The sequence below is a fragment of the Lagopus muta genome, chromosome 3 (assembly GCF_023343835.1).
Source record: "Lagopus muta isolate bLagMut1 chromosome 3, bLagMut1 primary, whole genome shotgun sequence".
Classification (NCBI taxonomy): Eukaryota; Metazoa; Chordata; class Aves; order Galliformes; family Phasianidae; genus Lagopus; species Lagopus muta.
In genome coordinates, this window is record NC_064435.1 from 78,990,958 (window position 1) to 79,015,354 (window position 24,397).

Here is a 24,397-nt window from a genome sequence, read left to right on the forward strand (position 1 = left end):
TCCTTGCCTGTTTTCTCTACAGACAACCTTGCTTTGTCTTGATCTTCCCCCCTCAAATTCTTATTGCAATGTTTCTGTCTATAAGACACTAAAATCCTCTAGAAATTTGTGGCTTCCAAACTGGGCTGGAAGATCCGTGAGAGGGACTTCCAGACCATGTTTTCAAACATGTTTTACTTCTAGGAGAAGAAGATTTTTTTCTTCATTCACTTTGAAGACATATGGAAAAAAATATATATTTGCTGCTATGAACAATCTTGTTTGTTTTTTTTGTTTTTGTTTTTTTAATTAGTGTTTCACGTGGTGTTTTATTGATAATTTGTTCAGTAAGAAAACTGAATTGCTTTGAAAACAAAATTTGATCTTGGATCTTGCCTCCTTGTTGAGAGGAAAAAAAAAAAAAAAGACAACTAACAAGGAGAACACCTTTAATTATATATTTCCCACTCGACAGAAAATAGGGGACATTTGTCTGCAGTCATCTGTACCAATGTCTGTTCCACAGTACTTATTAAAAGTTGTGTGCGAAACTGTGTGCATGCTGAATTGGTGATTTTGCCTTTAATTCCACGCTAGGTTTGTGTCTGTCTGTGGAGCTTTCTTACTTCATTAGGTAGTGGAGAAACATAAACCAAGGTCCTCTAACTCTGGCTAAAAGTGACTCACATATGTTTATTGTAATTTTTTGCAGGATTTTTGTTTATATATAGATCTTTCCTAGCAGGAATATAATTCTAACTTTCACAGACCTTCAATTTGCTCAGGTCACTTTTATAAGAGGTCAGGACTCCAAGGCATCTTCTCTGACTGTTCTGATTTTATGTGGCTAGATTAATCTTCTTAGTTTCTTTTGCCGTTGATGAAGATATGCCCAAAGCATGTTTACTTTCTTTGCTTTTCCTGCAACTTTTTAGGAACTGATCCCACTCATACTGTGTACAGCCTGCCTTCATCCTGAACCCAAAGAGAGAGATCAGCTTCTACACATACTGTTCAATTTGATCAAACGACCAGATGATGAGCAAAGGTGTGTTTGCATTTGTGTGTTGCGGGTCAAGAAGGAACATTTTTTTTTCTTTGTCAAAGAAACAGAACTAATAGAAACTGGAAATTATTGGATGATTTTAACCAGGTTTCTCTTCAGCTGTTATTTCACTGCTGTGATGTTTACAAATTTGTGTGGACTTTGAGACTGCATTTTCATAAACTGTACTTTCTAGTTACTGAAATTCAAGAATGAGGTAAGCTGCAGTGTAATGTTTCTTTTGCTTAAAGATGATCTGGGATGTTCTCTGTTAAAATAAGCTTTAAAATCGTAATTCTTAGTGACTGTATTTACAGGAATCAAAGCAGTTGTTTTAGTGTATCTTAATTATCTATATGGTTGTAAATTAACTACCATGTGTCGTGGGGGAAAATAGTTTGAAAAAATAGCATTCTTTCTATTTGTTCAATACTGTGGTAGCAGTAAAAATTCAATAGACTGAAGCAATTATTTAACTTTGACAAGTGTTAAGAGCTTTGTTTTACTTGAGACTTTGGAACAAAGCGTACTTTCTATTGTGTTTTATAAATATGGTTATTTCTTTTAGTCAGAAGAAGTCTGATTTTTATACCAGCGTTAGCAAGATTATCCTTAAGGTTGAAAGACAGTACGTGAGCTGGTTGTGTCATCTTCACTAATTATGAAAAGATTTTTCATATCTGGAGATGTACAGCTCTTCCATTATTTTCATTACAAGATGTTTGGCAAAGCTTCTGTATCTTCTGTTGCTCTATTCTGTCTTCAGACAAAACTGGTTTGAATGAAATAAATGGAAAGTGTTTCTTTTGAAGATTCTCTGCAACTCGAGTGGTCTGATCTTTTTCTAAATTTTTTCCATGGTAAAACTTTTGGCATAAATAAAAACAGCTTGTAGTGCAGGAGCACCATGCAGATTGAAGTTGCATCAAGAAGTGCTCCCCGTTCTACTTCCAATTCATTAGAAATTTTCTTCTGAAAATTCTGCTGTTAACTAAAATGTTTTGGATGTCCCATGCAGACTGTGAAGCTAAGATTGTTTTGTGATTGAGAGGGGAGGGAAGTTGCATTTCACTTGTAATCTCTTGTAGTTTATTTGTCACAAGACTTGGCCTGTCAGGTTGATTTTTAGATTTACCTGTTCAGCTGCTTATTATGTCCAGTGGCTAAGAAAGAAGAAAGTCCAAGGTGCTTTTTCTTCCAAGTTGTTCATTCTTTGTTGTGAATAGAGATTTATATCTAAGACTAACTTGCTTTCTCTAGAAATTTGGGAAGAATGTTCTGTCACACGTTCCAGGGATTCTGACAGAACATGCCATATATGCATAACATAATTTACACACACAGAAATTGTGGTTTGCTTTAGTGTAGTCATAGCACCTGACTGAAGAATAAGTAATATTCTGTAAAATCAGATAAATTTGAAAAAAACTTAAAGGATGCTTTTTCAGAACTCATTTCAGTCACTTTGTTATATGTTTATGTGAAAGTACATTATTAATTCCTGCTTTTTATCCAAGTAAGTTTAGGTAATGTTTTAGCAGTCTTGTGCACTATGCAATGGGCAAAGATATTCATATTTGACCACCAGAACAATTACGTTAGTAAGCTCTTAACATTACTCAGTCACCTTTTGCCATGCTGTACGGGCCTACGTTCTACATTCAAATAGCAGATGATAAAAAGTTGACTTTTTTAGTTTGTTAAATAGGAGACATGTTTATAATAAACACATAAAAGTAAGCCTTCTGCTTATTATAAATAGTTGGCTTATAAAGTATGTTCATGGTTACGTGGAAAGCTTGTGTTATACTTCTGTGAAAGACATTTTTGTGCTTGCAGATGTAGCATTTCGCCATAGTTTTGTATGTTTGTTACATTTGACAAGCCCACTTTCAACCCAAGGGCTCTGCATATTAATACGCTATTGGGAATTTCTAAATGCTTATAAAATTCTCTTCTGAAAAAGAACAAATATGTCATAGTTTTACTTCTATTTGGACAATTACATTGTTTTTGGAAGCCAGGGAGCCATGAAGAAAGCAGATTAGCAGTAAGGTCTTCTATGAAAAGGTTAAAACATAGTTTGTAATGTGACATTATGAGAAGATCTGCAGGTAATATATGTAGAAATAGCACTCTTAATGAAGTCAATACATCATGCTTAGTGTGACTAGTATGTCTTTTCATAGGCTATATAGTACCATCTTGCAAAATGCACATAACTGAAGAACATACTACAGAAAACTCTAGTAAACAAGCTTTCAATACAGGAGCGACAAAAGACAGAACTGTGTATTATGAAATTGAATTGCTTACCAGTGCATACAGCCACTTAACAAAACCTCAGGAAAGAGTTAAGAATTATTAAACTGTGTTCTGCTCTAACTCCCACCATGTTCCTTTAGTCTCATTTTTTATTTTGCTTTGCTTTCTGTATTGACAAAGCAAAGTAGTGCTCTACTGAGTAGTACTGATTAGCTTGATGTTCCTCTTTAGCAGATTGTAAGTGGTAGTCTGAAGAGAGCTATTTGAAGAAAGCCTTCCAGCACCTTGTTAACAAAAGGGATCATCGTGACAGTAACAAGAAAGATGTTCCTCCAGTCTAGGCTGCAATTTTTGCAGTAGCTGAGTGTTAACAAACTTTGTTTCAATGTCCTAGCACTGAGAACTTTACTCCCTTTCCTTCCTTTGAAGTACTAGCGGTTGTCCTATGCTTCTAGGATGGTTACAGTAAAATATTTAACACGTTATTTTTGAATACTTTTGTAAAATCTAAAAGTCCCCAACCTTATCAGCAAGGAAAAAAAAAAAAAAATACTGACTTGACTTGGAGATGTCATTAAACACTTTTGAGAAGGCTTAGTGTAAAACAATGAATTTTCTTTCCCTTCTTCTGCAGTAGATTTCAGATGGTTGTTGTATCCTCCTATTTGCTATTAATACATTATGAAAGTATGTTCTGTTGCCCAGTTATGAGATTAGGTGAGGTGTGTAGATCAAGAGCCAAAGGCACTTAATTATTATCTCTTTTGTATGTTGTAGAATTTGCAGTTGCCACAAGCTTTTGTCTCCATATTGCTATCACAAATCAGCTTTTGATTTTGATGGATTTCTTGAACCTTATCTAATCATCTATTTGGTTTTCCCTGAACCTTTTTACCTTGTTGAAAGGTCTAGTTCTCTGCATGTGGTAGAGAGGGGAAAAATAAGTAATTGTTTTGGTTTTTTTTCTCCCAAATTCTGGAAAAAATCTTTTAGGTAGACTATTTCTCCCTGAAAATAGTCTGAAAGTGAACGTATCTCTTTTTGATGGAATATATTGTATGACTGGTTAAGAGAGAACCAGCAGAATCTCTGCCTTTCCACCTTAAGGGCATGCCATTAGCTGTGGTAATATTTAGGAATTAAGATGTGACGCAAAAATGATAACAGATTAATCATTATTTAGTTTCCATGAGGTAGTAATGAACAAATTCACAGTGGTATTCTAATCTTACTGTAGAGATGATAAAATGAGTGTCTCTAGTCTACGTATTACCATTTAAAACTACTGATCTAAGTTCTGATGTAAGAACTAAAACTAGATAGAACTGGTAAGTTGCATGCAAAGTTGACATGATTCCAATCCTATTAGCAGGAGCAATAACAAACTCAAAAACCCTTGCAAAATAAACACTCATTAAATAGAAGTTAAAATATCACAAAGTACAGATTTGCAGATGCTTGTAGTTTGATCTCATTTTGCCTCAGTGGGTGTAAAAACAAACATTCTCCCATCCCTTCAAGCTTCCTTATTTTGCAATAAATTGGTCTGTCTCTAATCTTTCTGTATACATCCACTTTTTAGTATAATTTTACACTCCACAGTATAAATAAAACCTCATTCTATGTATAGCTACCTGTGAGGAAAGCAGTTCTTCAAGCACCTTGAATGTAGATAAGATAATGGGACAAATAATGAGGGATTTTTCACCTCATGTGTTTCTTACTCAGCTGCTTTCATTGACTGGTCATGTGGTCCACTTATATTTTAAGGTTTTTGGATCTCAGTAGTAAATAATAAACATATTGGAGTCAATATTTTTTATCTCCTAAATATTTGTTGAAACATGAAATGTATTTATATATCTCTGATTTCCTGCAAATTGAGGAGAGTTTTCTTTTCTTAAAAGACAATTATTTTTTTTTTTTAAAGCAAGAATATAAATAAAATTACTCAGGCGATCATAGATATTACTGGTTAATTGCATTCCTTTTTAATTATTTTCATCCTTTAGAGGATTTCTGACAAGAGTCCAGTATGTTGGAAGAGATGACAGTAACTTGCACATTGGGATATTACAAAATCATTTCATGAAAGAATTGAATTACTTTAAAAGTTATTAAAACCAACAGATGGTTCTAAATAGAAGCCGTAGGTAGTGTTAAGTAACTTAGATCCATTTATTGCATGGTGAGTCATAGTATTCAGAAATAAGATGTAAATCAGAGATTTAGTCAAATTCTCAAACCCAGATGTTAGGAAATAAGTGCTCAGAGATTCCCAAATTCGATATTCTCAGGTCTGGTTCATGGAGCTTTGGATCTTCCAAGTTTCTGGAAAAGACACATCAAACAGAGAACAGTATATCAGCTTTCAATTTGAGATTTAGTCAGTATGTATGGTGTGAGATTTTGAATCTAAATAATTACCTGTTGCCTGATGGTATCTCCTTTTCCTAACGTAAAGAGTTGAGGCATCATATATTATAGAACTTCTCATTGTCAGCAAATTAAAGTTTTTAATTTGTGTTTTCAGGCAGATGATACTGACCGGCTGTGTGGCATTTGCCCGACATGTTGGACCAACGCGTGTAGAAGCTGAGCTTTTACCACAGTGTTGGGAACAGGTGACAGCTTATTTTGTGCTTTACACACAATGTAAATTAGTTACAACTTCATAGATGTTGAGTTGTTCAAAGTGACTGTTCAAAGTATTCTTCAGAAAGATGTTTGGATGCTCTTTGACCTCATGATATATGCATTGTTATGGCATGGAAAAGAATTTAGAAACAGAAAATTTGAGAGGTTTCTCTGGAGGTGTAGTTACTTGCACTTCACATACCTGCATGCATTATATCGAAATGCAGATATTTGTGCACTTTCAGCAGTGTTACCCAACCTATTGCCAAGCAGGAGTGTTTATAAATTTCGCACAGTCATTTCAGACCACTGGGATTCCGCTGTCATTCAGATGTCATTTACTGATTTTATATTGAAGTGATGAGTCCTTGGAGCAGTGTCCACGCTTCAGCCAGCTTAAATTCTTAAACAGAAAATTAAAGATCAAAGTAGTCTGAAATAAGTGCCCTGTAGATGAGTGTATTGTAAGCCTGAAGCTTACATGTGAATTCCAGAATCCCAGTGACCTTTTCCACAGGTGTAATAAATTAATAGAATACCAAACTGAACAACCAAACTGAAAAGCTCGTTCTCTTTCATCTGAGATACAGAAGGAGACCAACATGAGTTCAGGTAAAAAAAATTTTTGTTTTCCTGCAATGAAAGAAAAGGGAATTGATTGCCAAAAAGATGCTGAACAATTAAGCCATGACAAGAGTGGTAATGCTTGCTCTGATTACAGTCTTTCTTGTTATGGTATTTGTCTACTGTTTCTCCATATGCATAACTTAGCCCTTTCTGTTTTGCAATGATGTTCAATCTTTAATAAACTTAATGCTTTCTGACTGACTAATTTACATGTTAAATGCATAATTTGTGTGACATTTGTGTAATTAGATGCATTACCTGTTTGACTGATGTATCTACTGATTAAAGAAAAGACCGGTAGCAGTTGAGCATAAACCAGTTTGTTTTCTTAGTCCTTCTCATGAGATTTAAAGAGAGTTTAAAGGAACTAATCTCACTTTAGGAAGAGCACATCTTCATTATAACATTTTCATAATTGCTGATGCACAGGAGAAACCAGTCCAACTGTATCAGTGCCACCTATCAGGCTGCCAAGCCATATGACATCATGCTTTTACTTAATGCAGTTTGCCAGGCTTTGTTTGCAGTACTGAAACCAGGTCAGCATTTTCTCTAGTAAATACCAGCTGAATCTCATTGCCACAAAACTGAGATTGTAGAAAGAACTCAAAAATACAGTACAGTTTTCTACCTTCTTTCAGTGATGTCTTAGTCATGAGAGGCTTAGTATAGTTGGACCCCAGTCAAAATCTACTTAGAGATGTAAAGGACTAGGGCATCAGAAAATATTGCATTTCTATCTATGCATTTGAAGCTCAGAGTAATCAGGCTGGTCTTTGCCATTTTTTTTTGCCTGCTCTTCTCAGCTGTACATGTATGCAGGCTTACTCATCTGTGTTTAGTGTGTAGACGCTAAAAGTTTCCTAAGAAATTGTAACCAAGTAATTGGCATCTAAAAATACAGTACTGCTAAATTAAAAAAAACAAAGGAAACGAACTGATAACCAATTTACCATTATGTTTACATTCTCATAGACCAATAATCTTCTCTGAATGAAAAGCTTTATAGAAATTTGAGTACTTTCTTTCCTTTTTCTTTTCACTACGTCAGTATGGCTTAGCAGTATATTGAAAACATATCACCTGTGTTTTATTGTGCAACCATCAGCTCTCTTCTCTCTCTGACCACTAAGGCTGATTTCCAAGATGTAAACTTCTTTCAAAAACAAGGCAGAATTTTCACATGGCCTTTCAGTGGAAAGAGGAGGCAGGCAGCATGGGAACAAGAGGTTCTTAAGAACAGGAGCTGTTTTCAGGCGCATCTTGGAAACATGACGTCTTTGTTTAGACTTGGAAACTGAACTTTGAAAGAATGCAAATACTACTTGGCTTAGTACCTGTGTCCTCTTCTGACCCTTATTGCTCAGCAGGACCTGGGCAGTTGTGCTACAATGGTTGGCTCAGATCACTAGAGGGCACTCTTGTAGTTCTTAGATGAACGTCTTTACTTCGTATACATACACGCTTCCCAGAATGTTCTCTTACTTTAAGCTCCCATTTACAGGACAACTAGAGGAGGCTTGTATCTGCCTTGCCTTTATGCCTCAGTACAAGAATTTGAGGCTGCTTCATATGCGTGTGTAGCTTCTACAGGCACAGCTAATGTTTAAGAGGTGCACACGTATCCTTCTATTGTAGTTCATACTAACCACATTTTAAATGCTGGTCACTGCAAAGCAAATAACCATTCTTTTTTTCTTCACTAGATCAATCACAAATACCCAGAGAGACGGCTACTGGTAGCAGAATCTTGTGGAGCACTAGCACCTTACCTTCCTGTAAGTATTCATTCTGACCCTTTATACTTCTTGTGAAACCAAGGTCAAAATCTGCTGCAATACTTGAATATCCATTAGCTTTTTAAAATAAGGTGGTTCTTATACATAGACAGGAACATTATGTTCTACTTTGTCACACGTATGAAATTCAGTAAAGAGAAAGTGAATTATAACAAAGGAAGGCAGGTTGGTCTGGCTATAAAATGTCTTAATGACCAGTATGGCTTGAGCAAATTTTCATAGTTTCAGTAAAAATGAAATAAAGGTAGTTAGGATCAATCAAGGAAATCACCACTGAAAAAATAATTGGCATGCAGTAACAGAGTTCTTTAGATACTGTGTGATGTTTAAAGTGAAGAGTACTGCTAGTCAAAAGCTGTAGCAGAGATTAGTGACAAACTGGAATCTGAAGCTTCAGAGGAAGATGAAAATAACTAAAGTTAAAAGCATGCTTCTCAAATTTAGCAATGGAGTGATTAAAGATTCTGTTTTAAGTACATCGTGCCAAGTCTGGGCCTATAGTAGCTTTTTGCTGTTAGTTATTTTTGATATCCATGCTTCCATGTTAGTTAAAAGACTCCAGTTCTTTGCTTAGTAGGACAAAAGACTCTGATGAGGCTACTAGCACTTTATTTTCTTTGGTCTACTATTGTTACAGCTGAATGTGTATTTTTCATTAGGAGATTCATGGCTGTTGAAAGGGATTGTTGTTTGTAAGCACTAATAGAAATGCAAATCGTTTATAAAAATTGATACAGACCAGCATATCTTGTTTCATTGGATTTAACAAGTATTTTTCTTCTTTATACACAGAAAGAAATTCGTAGTTCATTGGTACTTTCCATGCTGCAACAAATGCTAATGGAAGATAAGGCAGATCTGGTACGAGAAGCTGTGATCAAAAGCCTTGGCATCATTATGGGATATATTGATGATCCAGACAAATATCAACAGGTACAATTTGAGTTGGATTCTGTACGTATGGAATGTGTTTTATGTTTACTTTGTGAATAGGAGAGTACATTGTTTTACACGTGTACATTAAAAACTTCATGTTGATGGTTTTGTATTGATGTTGCTTTTTATTGTGTCACTAAGACTGAAAAGAGAGCATATGCTTTCAAATATCGTTAGAATGTCAGATGTGAGCCACACAAAGAAGTTTCTTTGATGATTTGTAATTCAAGAGTATTCCACTTCATTGCCCACATGACTCTATTAGCCAGTTTGTTGTCACCACTTGCCAACAGATTAATCTACTGCAATAAAGCTTGCTTGTAGTTCTTCTTAATGTCAGCTAGTAGTATTTTAGGTTCATGAAAGTGAACAATTTACCTTCCTCTCCTTAAGTTTTTGAAAGTGGAACAATGAAAACGTGTTTGTATAAATGCTGATAACTGCTAGTGGGATCACTGGACTGTTAAACTTTATGGATAAGGTAGGAATACACGTTGAGAGGCCTCCATGTACTATTTTGGTTTACTTTTTATTAGTGTAAAAGTCTAGTCTGTGTATGCTTTGCACAGTAATCCTTAGAATAAATTGTAGGAAAAGTAGTTAATTTTCTTGTTATTTCTTCCAGGGCTTTGAACTGCTGCTTTCAGCTTTAGGAGACCCTTCAGAACGTGTAGTTAGTGCAACACATCAAGTATTTCTACCTGCTTATGCTGCCTGGACAACAGAACTGGGGAACTTACAGTTCCATCTTATACCTACGCTGCTTAGTAAAATTGAAAAACTGCTCAGGGTATGTCTTTAGCTATTTCTACATTGGAGACTTCTCTTTGTAGCTTTATTATGTATGAGTTCTATGAGGGAGAAATTTTCTGGAGATTTTTCTTAACTTTGCTTTGATAGGGGAAGAAAACAAACAAAACAAAAAAATCAGATTCTTCTACAGTAGTATATTGCTTTATAGCCAATTAATGTACAGTTCAGAAAGCATTTTCTTGAGCTTGTGACCAGATGGTGCCTGTTAGTCTGAATGCATTTGTCCTGTGTTTGAATTGTGTCACATAGTGTCGCTTTTAATAAAGTGCAGCCTTTATTGCACATAGGAAAAGGTGTAGTTGAATGGTTTAATTACATGATATGCAGTTTGCATCAGTTTTGCTGCACACATTTATTTTGGTAGATATCAGGAAAGTTCTGGAAAGTAGGGTAACTCTGACGATATAACCAAGATGCTTATGTTCACAATACGTTTGATTCACTCAGTTTTCAGATGCACTGATCCTTGAGGCCAAGGAATCCTGTTTTCAAGATGTGCCTAAATTTGCTCTTTCTGAGTATCAGTGTGTTCAGTAATGTGAATCACTCAATGCCAATGATTATATTGCTGGCTTCTCTTGAGAAGTGACTCAAGAATGACAAAAGTGTTTGGATTGTAACGCCAAGTACTGTAGTGGTCAGGATAAAGGACCATGTAATGAGTGTTTCTGGGGAGTTCATCACAGATGTCTTCGAACTGAAAATTTTAACTGAATTTTATTTGTTTCAGGAAGGAGAACACGGTTTGGATGAACATAAGCTCCACATGTATCTATCTGCTTTGCAGTCACTGATTCCATCATTATTTGCATTGGTGCTACAGAATGCACCTTTCACAAGCAAGGCTAAACTTCAGGGAGAAGTACCACAAATAGAAGGTATGTCAGTTTCTGTTAAGTGGAATTTTTGGAAACAGGGGTGTAATTCAGTTACAAATCAATATTAAATGCAAAGGAAGAATTCAAGGAATTGTTCACGTGTACCTGGAGCTCAAATATACCTCGGATTACTAGATAAACATAAGTTGCAGAATTCATATATAAGCTTTATATATTTTTTTTTAAACACGTCTATAAAATAATAATTTCAGTTCCTGACCTCAGGCAGATTTTTCTAATGCGCCTTTTTTATATAATATTTTCAGATGTAGCAAAAACAGAGAACCTCAGGAAACCTCTGTCATGTTATGAATTTCCTTCAATGTGACTGAGTTGATGGAGAGAATTTTTTTTTTTTTTTAAAGCTAGTTTCCAACATAGGAACATTTGTCATGACTTTTTTTTTCTTCTGTTTTTTTCCTTTTTGGGAAAAAGTCTTTCTACTTCCCTTCTTCATCTCCTCTCCAATTTCATTGCTATGAAAGAAATAAGTCTTAAAAAAAATTCTTGTCATACACGTAAGTAGTTACAGACATCAGGTAATTCACAATGAAGAAATATGGAAGTCATAAATATTTACCAAATGACTGCCAGTACTACAAAGGAAAACTAGATTGTATCTTTTAGGATTTTTTTGACTGAGATTTCTGTATTCATTTAGCAGCATTCTATACAGTCCATTATAGGCAAAATGTCTTCTGTGCCCAGTGGCTTATATAATCTTATGAGAGTCTTTCAATGAAGCACTTTTTTGTCCTGATAGACCATATAAATTGTGGAGGGAAAAATAAATGCTTACCTTATGATTTCCCCTGGAAATTTTTTCATATTGGTCTCCCTTAGCAAATCCTTAAATAATGCTTCCTTATTCCATTCTCTCCTATGCCTGAGTCACTTTAGTAATGACAAAATAGATGTGAATGAAATAAAATAATGTTTTTCTTCATTTCATTTCTCAGTATTTCTCTCTACTTCACAAAAGAAACTTTTGAGAAAACAAAGCAGTCCTTAATTAGACTTCTGAAGATTTGTGAAGAACTGTGTTCTACAAATGAACAGTAATAACTCAAGAAGGCTGTCTTTAGAATTAGGGATTTACTGCAATTTTTTTATTATTATTTGTAAGAAGTGGAAAAAATACATCCTGGTGCAGGAGCTTCACCATCTGTTATGCATCTGTGTAATTATCTTGGCAAACAGAATGATCTCTAAGTGAAGTTAAGTGCTTAAATCAGCACTTCAAGCCTCTTTAACATTTTCTTTTATTACGAATACTTTTTAAAGATTTTGTTGGTAATACCTGCTACATGCTGGTAATATTTCTGTATATCAAGAGTTAAAGAATGTTTAACAACCTTACATTTAAAAGGAAATTTAGAAAGGAGCAAGTGATGTTACGTGCTTGAATGTAAAAATGTTAGACATGCCACAGTGAAGCTCTTTCAGCTGACCTGAGTCATTTGAAGATGAGCACTTTTTCCCTGAATTGCTAGTGTTTAAATAAGGAATTCAAACATTTCAGCCTTTGGTGTAGTCTGACAGTTGCTTCCTCAACACAAGTGGAGGAAACAAACCTCCTGTACTTCCCGTGTTTGCACTAACACAGTAGCACTGTTGGAACTGCAAGCCTGTCTTAAATTCCACAGTAGGAAAGATTACATATTTGCCACTTAACGTTCTTTGCTGAATAATTTTCAGTATACTTTGCCTAAACTGAATGTAATAAAAGAAACATTGGTGTAGCAGACTTTTGACCCTAGGATATTTTTATGGTCTAGAATTTTTTGAGTTCTTTCTTTTTCTTCGTAGATTTTTCTTTTCTCTTGATCCAAATAATTGAGGAGATAGTGTAAAGCATAGCAGAAGTCAGGAGACTTTGTCTTCTACTCAATCAACCATAAATCTACAGCGTGATCTCTGGGGTCATCCACGATCTCTGCATTTTCTCTTTTTAGAAATGAGGGTTATGTAGTCTCTTTGGAGTTGGATTTAACTCATGGATTTTTTAAAAGGCAATTTGATAACCTTGCACAGAATTTACCAAAGAGCTTCAGACTTGAACTTTACTGACATGATTTCCAAGCCATCTTTGTCTTGTTTTGTTCATGATTGCTTATTCTCTGCTGTCACAGTCACTAGATTTCCCCGACCTGCATCACCTCTTCAGGATGTGGCTGTCATCGTCGGAAGCCGTGAACAATTGGCAGTACTGTTGCAACTTTACAACCATCAGCTAGAACATGAGGGGACCACAGGCTGGGAGACTTTGCTATGGGTAGTCAATCAACTGTGAGTTAATTTGTACCTTACAGTTCCTAAAAGTTGTCAAAACTAATAGTTCTTAATAAATTGTTATGGTTAGGAATGTTTGAACTTCACGGTTTTTAAGTATGATTGTGTTTAAGAATTACTCAATTTTAAAGAGAAGATGATTGGATTTTTTTATAGTTTTTCTTAAATATCACTCTGAATTGACTTCATTGATTTTATTCAGACGATATTGTCTACCTAATGGATTGATAGACAGCTGCTCACTCCAGAAGTTTTTTTCAGCTTTGCCCTACTGTAGTCAGTTCTCTGTTGAAGGGAAGTTTCTTGTATTCTGATTATTTCTGTAGATATGCTGTTCCTCAGTAACAGATGTTTGAAAACGTGTATCAGGCTTTCCTTGAATTTAAACCTTGCTTTCTTCAAGGTTTAAGAATTGTACAGAACAGTTAGATAATTTTACTAGTACTTTATATGTATACTTATTAGCATATACAGTAAACCCCTATTAATATAACTGGAGAGAAACAAAAGATCAGGATAGTGTCTGATATCCTTCTTTTTTTTCCCTATTTGCAGGTTACCACAGCTTATAGAAATAGTTGGCAAAATCAACGTAGCATCAACTGCATGTGTCCATGAGTTCTCCAGATTTTTCTGGCGACTTTGTAGGACATTTGGGAAAATTTTTACAAACACTAAGGTAAGGTGGTACCTTAAATGTTATGCCAACATTGTACATTGATAATAAGAATATATTACTGAAATTTTATGGTTTGAGTACTCACGTTTTGTGTGACATTTGTATTTATGTGCCGTACTGATGCTTTTCCTTAAGTACTGCAAAACCTGATGTTTTTAAACCTTAACACGCATCTTTTTGTTGATAAAAATGAGAGATCATTCTCATCCTGGTGATTTCATAGTTTTCTTCCTTCAGAACAACATTGTGTCCATTGTTTGTACTCCACTGTGTACTTCATTGCTAATTTAAAAATGAATATTCCCTGCTAAAAATATTTTCACGGCTTATACCTGAATATTTTTATCAAGGATGTATGTCACCTATTTCTCAATAAGTTAATTTTTGAATATTCATTGAGAATATTTTGAAGAGAAATGCTAACACACTGCAATATTATCAAAAGATAAAATTAAACATTTAGCATTCTGTGTTACTGCATGCTGCTTCGGCAGAGACTAAAACCTCTCTCTGATCTTTGAAGATCCCATCTGTAATTTATCTTTACAATTCTTGCTTCAGTAAAAATTACTACAACTGTGTTTTGGAAGACAGCACTCGTTAACAGAGACATGAAGCAAACTCAATGTATTACTGATTGTTTTTTACATATAGTATGGTAGAATCATAAAGCCCAACTAAGCAAACTGACAAAAGGCTTCAACTCTTAGCAGCAGGAGTGCTAAATGCTGTTATCTCAGTGATCACTACTGGGTGGGCACTCATTAGAAATTTTTGTTCTCTGTCATGCTTTGAATTTTGGTAGATCAGCTGCTCTTCTTAAAGATTCTATTTTTTTCTTTCTGTATCTTCAAAATGTTCTTCTGTCTTAATTTTTGGCAACTTTGATACTAGCAATAAACTTTCTCATGTGGGTTTCATGATCCTTTATGTAGGTAAAACCACAGTTCCAGGAAATACTAAGACTATCTGAGGAAAACATAGGTGAGTGATATTCTATTCTCATGAATAAAATTGATCTTAATAGCAGCTGGTAAAAATGTTATTGTCCTGTTCAAATAACATTTTCAGACCACAGTTCTCAAATTTGTCATTTTTCTTTAATCATAATCTGAATGGAACACTCTGAAGTTGTGCACTGTGTATGTGTTTAAATTAAAAAATAAAATCTTTAATCCAGATATTAGTTAAGCATTATTTTAGCATGTGTATGTATGCCTATATATATACATTCTTTACATAAATGTAAATATATGCATACTTTATATGTATATATATGCAAAATAAATTCTGTAATGTGTTTCATTAGATTCCGCAGCAGGTAACGGAGTGCTTACAAAAGCTACAGTTCCCATCTATGCAACAGGGGTCCTTACATGTTATATTCAGGTAGGTTTGTTTTTATGTTTCTTTCTTAGATTTTACATATTATTCTATCAAAACAAACAAACAATGAACACCCACACCACCTTAATGTTCGCTTTGTAAACTTCTAGTGCTCTCATGCATTGAGGATAAATAAATAAGCAGCCCTAACTCTATTTCAAATCTAAATTTCCTAAGTACTGCATTTACTACAACGTTTAGGTGACGGACATCAGTGTTAAAAGATACTAAATTCAGTAGATCTTAAGATGACATCAGGCACTGTCAGCATTGCTAACTCTCAGATGTTGACAGCTGCCCTGTGCCTTTATCCAAAATATTAGTTATGTTCAATAAATGGGCTCTTTGCCATTTAGCTGTGGTCTTTGCAAGCCATAATTTTGCAACAGTTTCAAAAATAAACAAGCAGATAAATTGCTATTTTGGGCACAGTTGGAGTCTTAAAATTTTAGTGCTATTTAGGTCTAAAATAAACACCCCATAAATAACCCTACCTAGTCCTCCAGTAACCAGCAGTTATGAACCGATGTATACATGACTTACAAGGAAAACTAAACCTTTCATCATCTCACAGATGGACTTGCATTCCTTGCAGTGGACTGTAAGCAATCACTAACTGTCGAGAGCCATGAAAGTGGGTTTCAGTAAACATCTTTGGGGAATTTTGTGCATATAAGTATGTATTCAGCTGATAAAATATAGAAACAGTCTTGTGTTTCCTTTAAACGTTCTTTTTCTAAAAGCATATTTTGGAAGTTCTAAGAAAATTAAGTGCTAAATCTAATCTGCTCTCTCTCAGTTTGTCTTTTTCATAGCTGAACGTTGTCAAACCATAACAATTCTTCTACGTTTGAAATTGTATTTCTTTTAGGAAGAGGACCGCAAGCTGTTAGTTGGATTCTTGGAAGATGTCATGACCATGCTATCGCTGTCCCACGCTCCTCTTGATAGCCTGAAAGCTTCCTTTGTGGAACTGGGGTAAAGAACCTTCGAGCTGATTAAATCTGAATACATTAGAAGCTTTTATTAAAACATGGTAATGTGGCTGTAATTTTATTAACTGTGCTGCCTCAGGGGAAAAATCAGTAGGCTTATGTTTTTCCTCAGTGATAATCTCCCAAATGAATAATGCAGTGTTTAAAAAAAAAACCAAAACTTTCAAGCGTAAAAAAAGAAAACCAAGAAAAACTCACACGTGGGAGTAAAAATAAATACACAAAAAATCCTCACTAAGGAGAAAAGTAGAAATTGATTTAGTATTTCCCATATTCTTACTGTATGTTCTCATATGTATTTTCGTTCAATTTGCTATTGCAATGTATTGAAATCTATATTCTGAAGAACTTCTAAAATCAACTTCAAAATGCAACCTATTTTCTAGACAGCAGCATGTTCCATGCCCTTTGGAATGGAGTAAATGTTGTGTATCTTTCATAAGGCATAAAAATTGGAGTTTCAGATTTGCTGAGACAGCTTTTTGTAGGAAAAAGATCCACAGAGGTGTGGAGGAATTTATTTTCTTTTTTTTTTTTTTTTTCTTTTTTGATTGCTTAAATGTTTTCTTTTAGTGCAAACCCAGCTTATCATGAGTTGCTGTTAACTGTCTTATGGTATGGAGTTGTCCATACTTCAGCTCTTGTTCGATGCACAGCAGCTAGAATGTTTGAGGTAAGTGATACCTAAACTTTTTTTGAATGCTTTTCTGAAACTGCAGTGTATTTTTAAACACTGATTCAGATTAAGTTCTTAAACACTGATTTCAGATGACATATTCTTAAAAATTATGCATGAATTAAATAAGTTGTGCACTGTGTGATGGAGCAGTTGTACAGCTGTTTACCTGTTGTGTTCTCTAGCACATCTCACAATGTAATTTGTCATTAGCCACTTGCATGATGTTTCTATAGTGACTGTGTGTGCTTTAATCAACTACTGATTTCACTGTTGCATTCTGATTATTGCATGCTGAAAAACATTTTCAGATGAAAATGAATTTCCCGGCAAAGTTGTGTTCAAACCAGAACAAAATAACGTCATCAAACGTGTTTGCTTAGGTCCGTAGGTAAACGTAAGCAAGTGTCTCTCTGTGCATTTTAACATTTGCTATCGTTAGTTAAAAGTTACCAGTTTTCAGTACCTTTTCCAGTGTACAAATAGTGCACCTGTAACTGCAGCAAGTTTCCACTGTCACCAAACGCAGTGGTAAAAATGTACATTTTTACCAAAAATAAATAATTGGTGGAATATAGGATTTCTTAATATACCACAGTGTGACAACTTCATCTTTTTATTTGGAACAAATTTATAGATGACAAGAGAGGCTGTTCAATTTAACTAGTAAGTTCTTTATTTCCATACCATGCTCCTGTTCATCAAGTGTTAAAGATAAAAGGCATACCAAAAGACTGGGGCATACACCACTTGCTGAACAAAGAGTATCTTTTTCTTTTTTTTTTCGTATTTTTGAGAGTAATTTTTTAATCATCAAATTCCATTTTCTTTTATTTTCTTTACAATTTTGTTAAGCTTGACTCACTGGTTGGCTTTGCTGTTGACCTCTAGGTGAATCTGCCATGTCGTATCCATTTCTGAAAACAAATCTCAAGTCTGCCTTGAGGACAGAAGTGCTTAATGCTACCATTACTCTTCTCTACTGCAACTCTGCTAGTCACTGCAGACAAAGCACTAAACAGTGACTTAAAAACTTACTGTGCGACTTCCCTTGAAAGTATCCAACTCTGTCTTGTTTTTTTTCTCTTGTGAAAAGGAGATGGCAATTTTGGTCACCCATAAAACATTTCTTAGTTTGTTTACAATACAAGCACATGGCTTATATTTCATATTTGTAAAAATGTTGTTTCCTTTTTTGTGTAATCATTAACTCAATACACAAAAAACTTCAGTTAATACAAGCTGTTATCTTGGTTGTGGTTTATTTTCCACTGCAAATTGATAATTTTTGGGTAGCTCTGCATGCTACTTGTTTGCTTTCTAATGTATTTCAGTTTTTACTAGTGCATAGGCGACCTCACTGAAGACATTTTTCTCACTGGAAAACTGATTTACTATGTTGCCACTTCATAGCTGTAGTCTGTGCATTTATACATGACAGTATGTGAATTTTGGAAGTCAACTATAGAAAGCGATGGTAGCAGTTCATTTTATTTTGGAGGATTCCTTCATGTGAGGAATTTTGGATGTCTCAGTGATCACTCGCTGGCAAAACACAGCAATTCTCTCAGAAGATAGACAGTAATGATTGGATAACATAGAAGAGTGTGTCTTGAGCTGGACAGCTGTACTTGTACTGCAAAGTTTTAGACCAGTACAGTGATCTGCAGCAGCTCAGGGACTGCTGTGATTTAGGCCTGCCAAATCATTTTATGAAACCCTTACCAGTCTGTTCCGGAGTAAAAGAACATGAGTGATTTATAGCCAATGTATTTTTGCTTGCCCCTGGGGACAGGAAGCTCTGTGCTATAGTTTTTAAGGTGTGGTATATATGAAGTAATGAACATGCATTCCTTGGTAAGAATCAAAAGAGGATCAAACTTTGTGTTGTCTGTCTCACTGTAGCCTTAAATGCAACGTGGCTTTGCCCATCCAGCTGTTTCCTTTGTGCCTGTGCATTAATGTTTTCTGTCAGTAGTTTCCCATTTGAATGTTGATGCAAACAGATTTGACTGCTGCTGGTTTGAACAGTGAAGCGTGTAGCTGAGTTACAAGCATTGTTGGTCTGTTCAAGGTTAGGAACTCTTTTCTTCAGAATGACTCTTAAATGATTATACGTGCTTTTACTTTCTTTAAGACAGAATGATGCTATTTACCATGCTTTACCATGATTAGCAGCCCATATAGTTGTGGAGCTGAGATCACTCTAAGTTGTTTGCTAATTACACAAATTCTAAGAATTCCAGCCTCCAGACTTTTCTCAAAACAAAGATTGGTAAAGAAAACTCATATCCCTGTTTGTCCCCAGTTAAAAACAATAAACATTGTCTAGTTTAGTCAGTGGGAAAACTGTATGGGAGTAAATTTGTTATGGCTGAACAGAGTGCTACGACCTTAGCATCAATCTGAGCATGAATACATCAGCCTTATGTTGATGCATCCAACCAGTGCATCAACCTTAAGGTGAATAGGTCAACACTTTATAAGTTGCTGCTACTGTAAATAATTATGGAATGCATTAATATTAAAATGTAGTAGAGTAGCTGACGTTGCTAGTACTTTGTGAGTTATGAGCGTAGGAAGTTGCAGCTTTCTACTTCTGAGATTTTGCAGCAGTAATGCTTACGCAGCTTAACATTTCTCACCCCTGTGCTTCCTTGTCCAGTCATTACCTGTGAGACCATGATACGGTCACAGCATCTGGGTACATAGGCACACACACGTGCACACTCAAATGTTGCTTAGTAGATATCACTGTTTTATATAGAAAGTCTTCTGGAAAGTCAGACTCCTTGCAGTCTTTCATAATGTTCATGTTTTAAATTCAGTCAGTAAAATTGGAATGCTCAAACAAATAGCATAATGTAAAACTCTAGTTAGAATGTAACTAGTGCTTGGTTTTAGCACTGCGTGATACAGTAAGAGATGCTGCTTTCCCTATGCTTTCCATTTTAACTAATGCAGATTTTAAAAATGACAATAAAAAGCAACAACCCGCACCTGTTTTGCTGAAGTGGGAAGTTTAGAATTTGCCATTTTCTAAAAATTAAGTTTATATTATTGTGTAGAAAGGGTATCTGTTTCACATGTAGTTATACATACATAAAGACACAAGCAGTGCAGTTCTAAACGTAATCAGTTTCCACGTATCTGTGGGTAATGACATAAATTTCAATGTGATCTCAGTTTCTAATACAATGGATAAGTCAGGTGTTGTCCATTTTCTACCTGCGTAGACCAGCAATTGTAACTTGAGTTGTTACAATATAGACTGCTTGGGTGGCCATTAAATCTAAAATAATTCACAGTGACTTTGAGGAAAGCTTAGTGGCCTCTGGGGAAGTACTTTTTGTCATTTTATGATGTCTGAAAGGTGTCACTCAGTGCTGGAAAAACACATGTATTTGGCCTGACTAAAGAAATCTACCTTTGCACGTGACAGTCTTCATGTACAATAACATATGCCATTGCACTGAGGTATAGCATCATTTAGACCAGACTGTCAAACTCTAATTGGCATCATTTTAGTATTTTAACAGGTTTGAATTATACCACCTAAATTACTTGCTAATCTTTCTATATTTTGAGTTACAAAATAGCTGAAGGCAGAGCAAACAACACTGTGTCATTAAATTCGTCAGGTTTGTGCTGATGGCCAGACCACTTCAGCTTTCTTCATGCCTTTGCATATATGAAGCACTAGTGTAGCAGTATTTGCTTAGCTTCTAATTTTGGTTTGCTTTTTGTGTTTTTTCTTTCTCTCTCTTGGTTGTGCCGTTCTTCTTCCCATGATACTGTGCTCGCTCTTTCCGTGCATCACCTGTGATACCCCCCTGCTCCGACCATTCAGCTGTTGGTGAAGGGGGTACATGAAACTCTGGTAGCTCAGAGAGTTGTTCCTGCTCTCATTACTCTCTCCAGTGACCCTGAAATGTAAGTTTTCTGACTGTCTTATACACCTAGCATCCCTCTTAATACTTAGGAAGAAATAACCATCAGCTGTGTTTGTTATCCTAGCTGCAAAAAAAAAGTCAAACTCCTTTGTTTAAAAGGTAACTTTAAAGACACTTGTCTGTAATAACAAAGGTTTATTGCAGTACCTGGAACTAAAGAGGATAAAATTGCTGAATAAATGTTAAATGGAAAACTAAATCAGTTATTTAAAAAAGTATTAAGTCATACTTTCGGTTTTGAAATTTGCTTAAATCATTTCTAGCAGGAAGCTGCACATCAACGTGTTCTGTAACTCTACCAGTTATATTTAAAATTAAATAAGGCAGTATCAAAATGTGAAATAGTCTTGGGAGTACTTAATTTCTGGTAGACAGCCTTAATATTTCAATTCCTGGACGTGTTTGTGCTATAGTATTCTGATGTGATATTTCTTTCAAGTTAAGGAGGGATGCTTTGCTAATCTCACTAACAGGTTATTACCAGTAAAAGCTAGAGCATGATGTGTCTTAATCATTTTAATGTGTCGTGAGGTGACTAAACCAAGATAAATCCCAAGAGTCTGCCTGCCCATCCTCAGCCACAGCTAATCCAGTTCTCCTTCCAGTTTACCAAACCATTTTTTATTGCATGTTGACTGGTTTACAGCTGACTCTTCGAGGCATGAGTGAAGCATTAGTTGACAAGCGGGTTGCACCGGCCCTTGTTACCTTGTCCAGTGATCCTGAATTGTGAGTTTCAGATTGAGACCTTGAGTTAATCCTGTCTGTCTTTTTCCTGGTCTGCTTTTTTTTGTTTCGTTATTGTTAGAAACTAATGTAACTTAAAATACTAATCTTTGAGTTTTGCTCTGTTTTGTTTTTTTTTTTAAACCCATTTTATTCTTTAATGCTCAATTAAAGATAATGTATTTCTGTTGTAGTTCAGTGAGGATTGCAACAATTCCTGCTTTTGGGACCATCATGGAAACTGTTACACAAAGAGAGGTAACAGTGCTACTGTCATCCTTTGTTTTGTAGAAGCAGTGTAGTAGAAGTAGTGGTCTTTTCTTTTTCACTTGTTTTGTGTTTAAAAAAAAAAAATCACACAAGCCTTCTTTCTACTAAGAAAGACATTTACTTATAAATATCAAGCTAAACATTAAAAAAAAAAAAAAGAGGTAGAGGCCTGTGCTGGAAGATGGAAAAACATGAATAAAATATTTTTTAAAACTTTTCCTTGGACAATCAGTTAAGATAAGTCAGTTAATCCAAATCCCTTACTTCTAAATTAAATGGGTAGTTTAACTTTCATGTGCTAATCAAGAAGTCATGGTGATAATTATTTGCCTCCACACAAATATATGATACCATTTTTAGATTGCATGGGATATCGTGCTTGGCTTCCAATTACTTTAGGAGGGCACAGATCACTTGAAGTTCCTGTCATATCTGCTGGTCCTCTGCAGCCATCTCCAATAGCTCATGACATCCAAGATGATGTTGAAGTTATAGAGAAGTAACTGAAATGATCCTTGAGAATAATGCAGATCTGTAATGTCTGCCTGTTTCTTGAATGACGGAACTTTGCTAATAGATCAGAGGTCTGAAAAAGACACTTGAGATTCTGCTCTAAATAGTAGAAGCACTGCGCTTTGTTTTACGTAATAGCTGTACCATCAGATTACTTTGTAAAGTCCCCACAGCATTCTGCAGAGCTTGCATTCTTCCTGTAATCTCAATGTATTCTAAAAGAATGCACTTGAGGAAATGTGAGTAATAAGTCTGTGATGACTCACAAGTACTTGGAAGGTGGATAAGTTACCATTTTGTAGTTTGGATTGCATGCCTATAATCAGTTTGGAAAGAATATGGTTTTGTTACCACACAAAAATTACTGTATTCATTGCACTATTTATAATAAACTGTAGAGTACAGAAGTGACAGCTGCTTTCAAAGTGTATTAGAAAATGTTACTTTAACAACTTTGAATGCAAATTAAATGTTGGTCATTCTTAGATAAATATGTATTTTATCTTGTTTCGGTTTTTCTAGCCTCTAGAACCCTTTCTAATTCCCTTGATTTTATGATGCTTATCTATCTGTCTTCTGCAGGAAAAAAAAAAGGATATTTTTGAGATGTATTACAAAGAAACTTAAGTGAATTCAATGCTATTTAAACAGGAAAACTCTGAAGATCTTAAAAATGAGGGAAGTTATAGTAGGTAAAAAACGTGATTATCAAAACCAAGCAAACTTCAGGAAGAGACTGGCTGTATGGGAGCACATGCATAGTAGTTAATAGAATAGAATAGAACACTGCTAAGTCTTTAAAATAGGGGACAGCAACAAAAGGGGTTGGAACATCCTGTCAGAAAAGACTGTAAGTTAACAGAAAATCCAGGGCTTATCATCTGACATACATAAGCTTTATAGACATACTCCAAGCTTAATGATTTCTAACTTCTTCCCTCTTTGTTGTACTTAAGCTTCTGGAAAGGGTAAAAATGCAGCTAGCATCTTTCCTGGAGGACCCTCAATATCAAGACCAGCATTCTCTTCATACAGAAATCATAAAAACGTTTGGAAGAGTTGGACCTAATGCTGAGCCCAGATTTAGAGATGAATGTAAGTTGCACTGCTGGAAGAATGTTTTCCTCTTCTTCCTGTCCCAAAGCTAATTGTTGGCTGGTTCTACTGATTTTTGTTGTTACCAAAAAGTTAATGAAAACTCTTTTGTATTCAAGCTTGGTGTGCCCCTATGTCCCTGTTTTTGTTTTTATTTTTTTGACCTTGCCAATAAAATTTTCACTTTACCTAACATTGATGTACATACGGAACACAGCATGCAGCAACTAATCTTTTCACAGCTGAAAGGCAGTGGTCACTTTGCTGCAAAATACACCAGAATTTCCCTTTTTTTTTTCTCTCTCAATTATTTGTCACGTAAAATGCTTTCTACTCCACTTCTCCCTCTTCACCGCAGCCTCTCTTGCCTGGTAAATATGAAGTATCCCACACATCTTGAATGTGAACGTATCCCAGATTAACGAGATAGGGTTGTGGGTTTTTTTTTTTTTCCCCATAGCCCTGTAATGTGAAGCAAATTGAAGAACAGAGTTCATTATTAGATTGTCTAAGAGATGCTTGTAAACAAAATGTGAGGACCTATCATACTCACAAGATGTAGGCAGCTGGTTTTGCAGGCTAAACCCATTAGTAGAAACATATTTCAGACAACTTTAGCAGCAGGGGAATAATAATTTTACAGCATGTTTTCTGTAATGGTTGCTACTCTGAGGTACCTTTTTATTCTAGATAGTCTTATTACAGTTTTGTTTCAAGTTTGCATTAGTCAATTACATTTGCATGAGCAGTCCTATCAAAAGCCATTATTTGCAGCTTTTATACCACATTGATGAGTGATGTTTTGGATGCCTGCAGTTATCACTTAACGACTT

The 24,397-nt window shown here is 35.3% G+C and overlaps 1 protein-coding gene across 6 annotated transcripts in view; it reads left to right on the forward strand.

The window, feature by feature from the left end:
• The window catches only part of RELCH (RAB11 binding and LisH domain, coiled-coil and HEAT repeat containing), a 71,776-nt gene that overhangs the window by 39,290 nt on the left and 8,089 nt on the right, over window positions 1–24,397 (forward strand). For 2 of the 6 annotated variants that reach the window (XM_048938515.1, XM_048938517.1), the window contains 15 exons: window positions 915–1,027; window positions 5,823–5,913; window positions 8,260–8,331; window positions 9,145–9,285; window positions 9,914–10,078; window positions 10,832–10,979; window positions 13,112–13,268; window positions 13,827–13,950; window positions 14,886–14,934; window positions 15,260–15,339; window positions 16,208–16,314; window positions 16,905–17,004; window positions 20,858–20,940; window positions 21,881–21,944; window positions 23,426–23,564. In XM_048938515.1, coding sequence (XP_048794472.1) covers window positions 915–1,027; window positions 5,823–5,913; window positions 8,260–8,331; window positions 9,145–9,285; window positions 9,914–10,078; window positions 10,832–10,979; window positions 13,112–13,268; window positions 13,827–13,950; window positions 14,886–14,934; window positions 15,260–15,339; window positions 16,208–16,314; window positions 16,905–17,004; window positions 20,858–20,940; window positions 21,881–21,944; window positions 23,426–23,564 — 1,633 coding nt within the window. Of the gene's footprint in view, window positions 1–914; window positions 1,028–5,822; window positions 5,914–8,259; window positions 8,332–9,144; window positions 9,286–9,913; window positions 10,079–10,831; window positions 10,980–13,111; window positions 13,269–13,826; window positions 13,951–14,885; window positions 14,935–15,259; window positions 15,340–16,207; window positions 16,315–16,904; window positions 17,005–17,898; window positions 20,941–21,606; window positions 21,696–21,880; window positions 21,945–23,425; window positions 23,565–24,397 lie in introns of those variants that run through there. The other 4 variants (XM_048938516.1, XR_007375616.1, XM_048938519.1 and 1 more) reach the window with 4 other exon arrangements.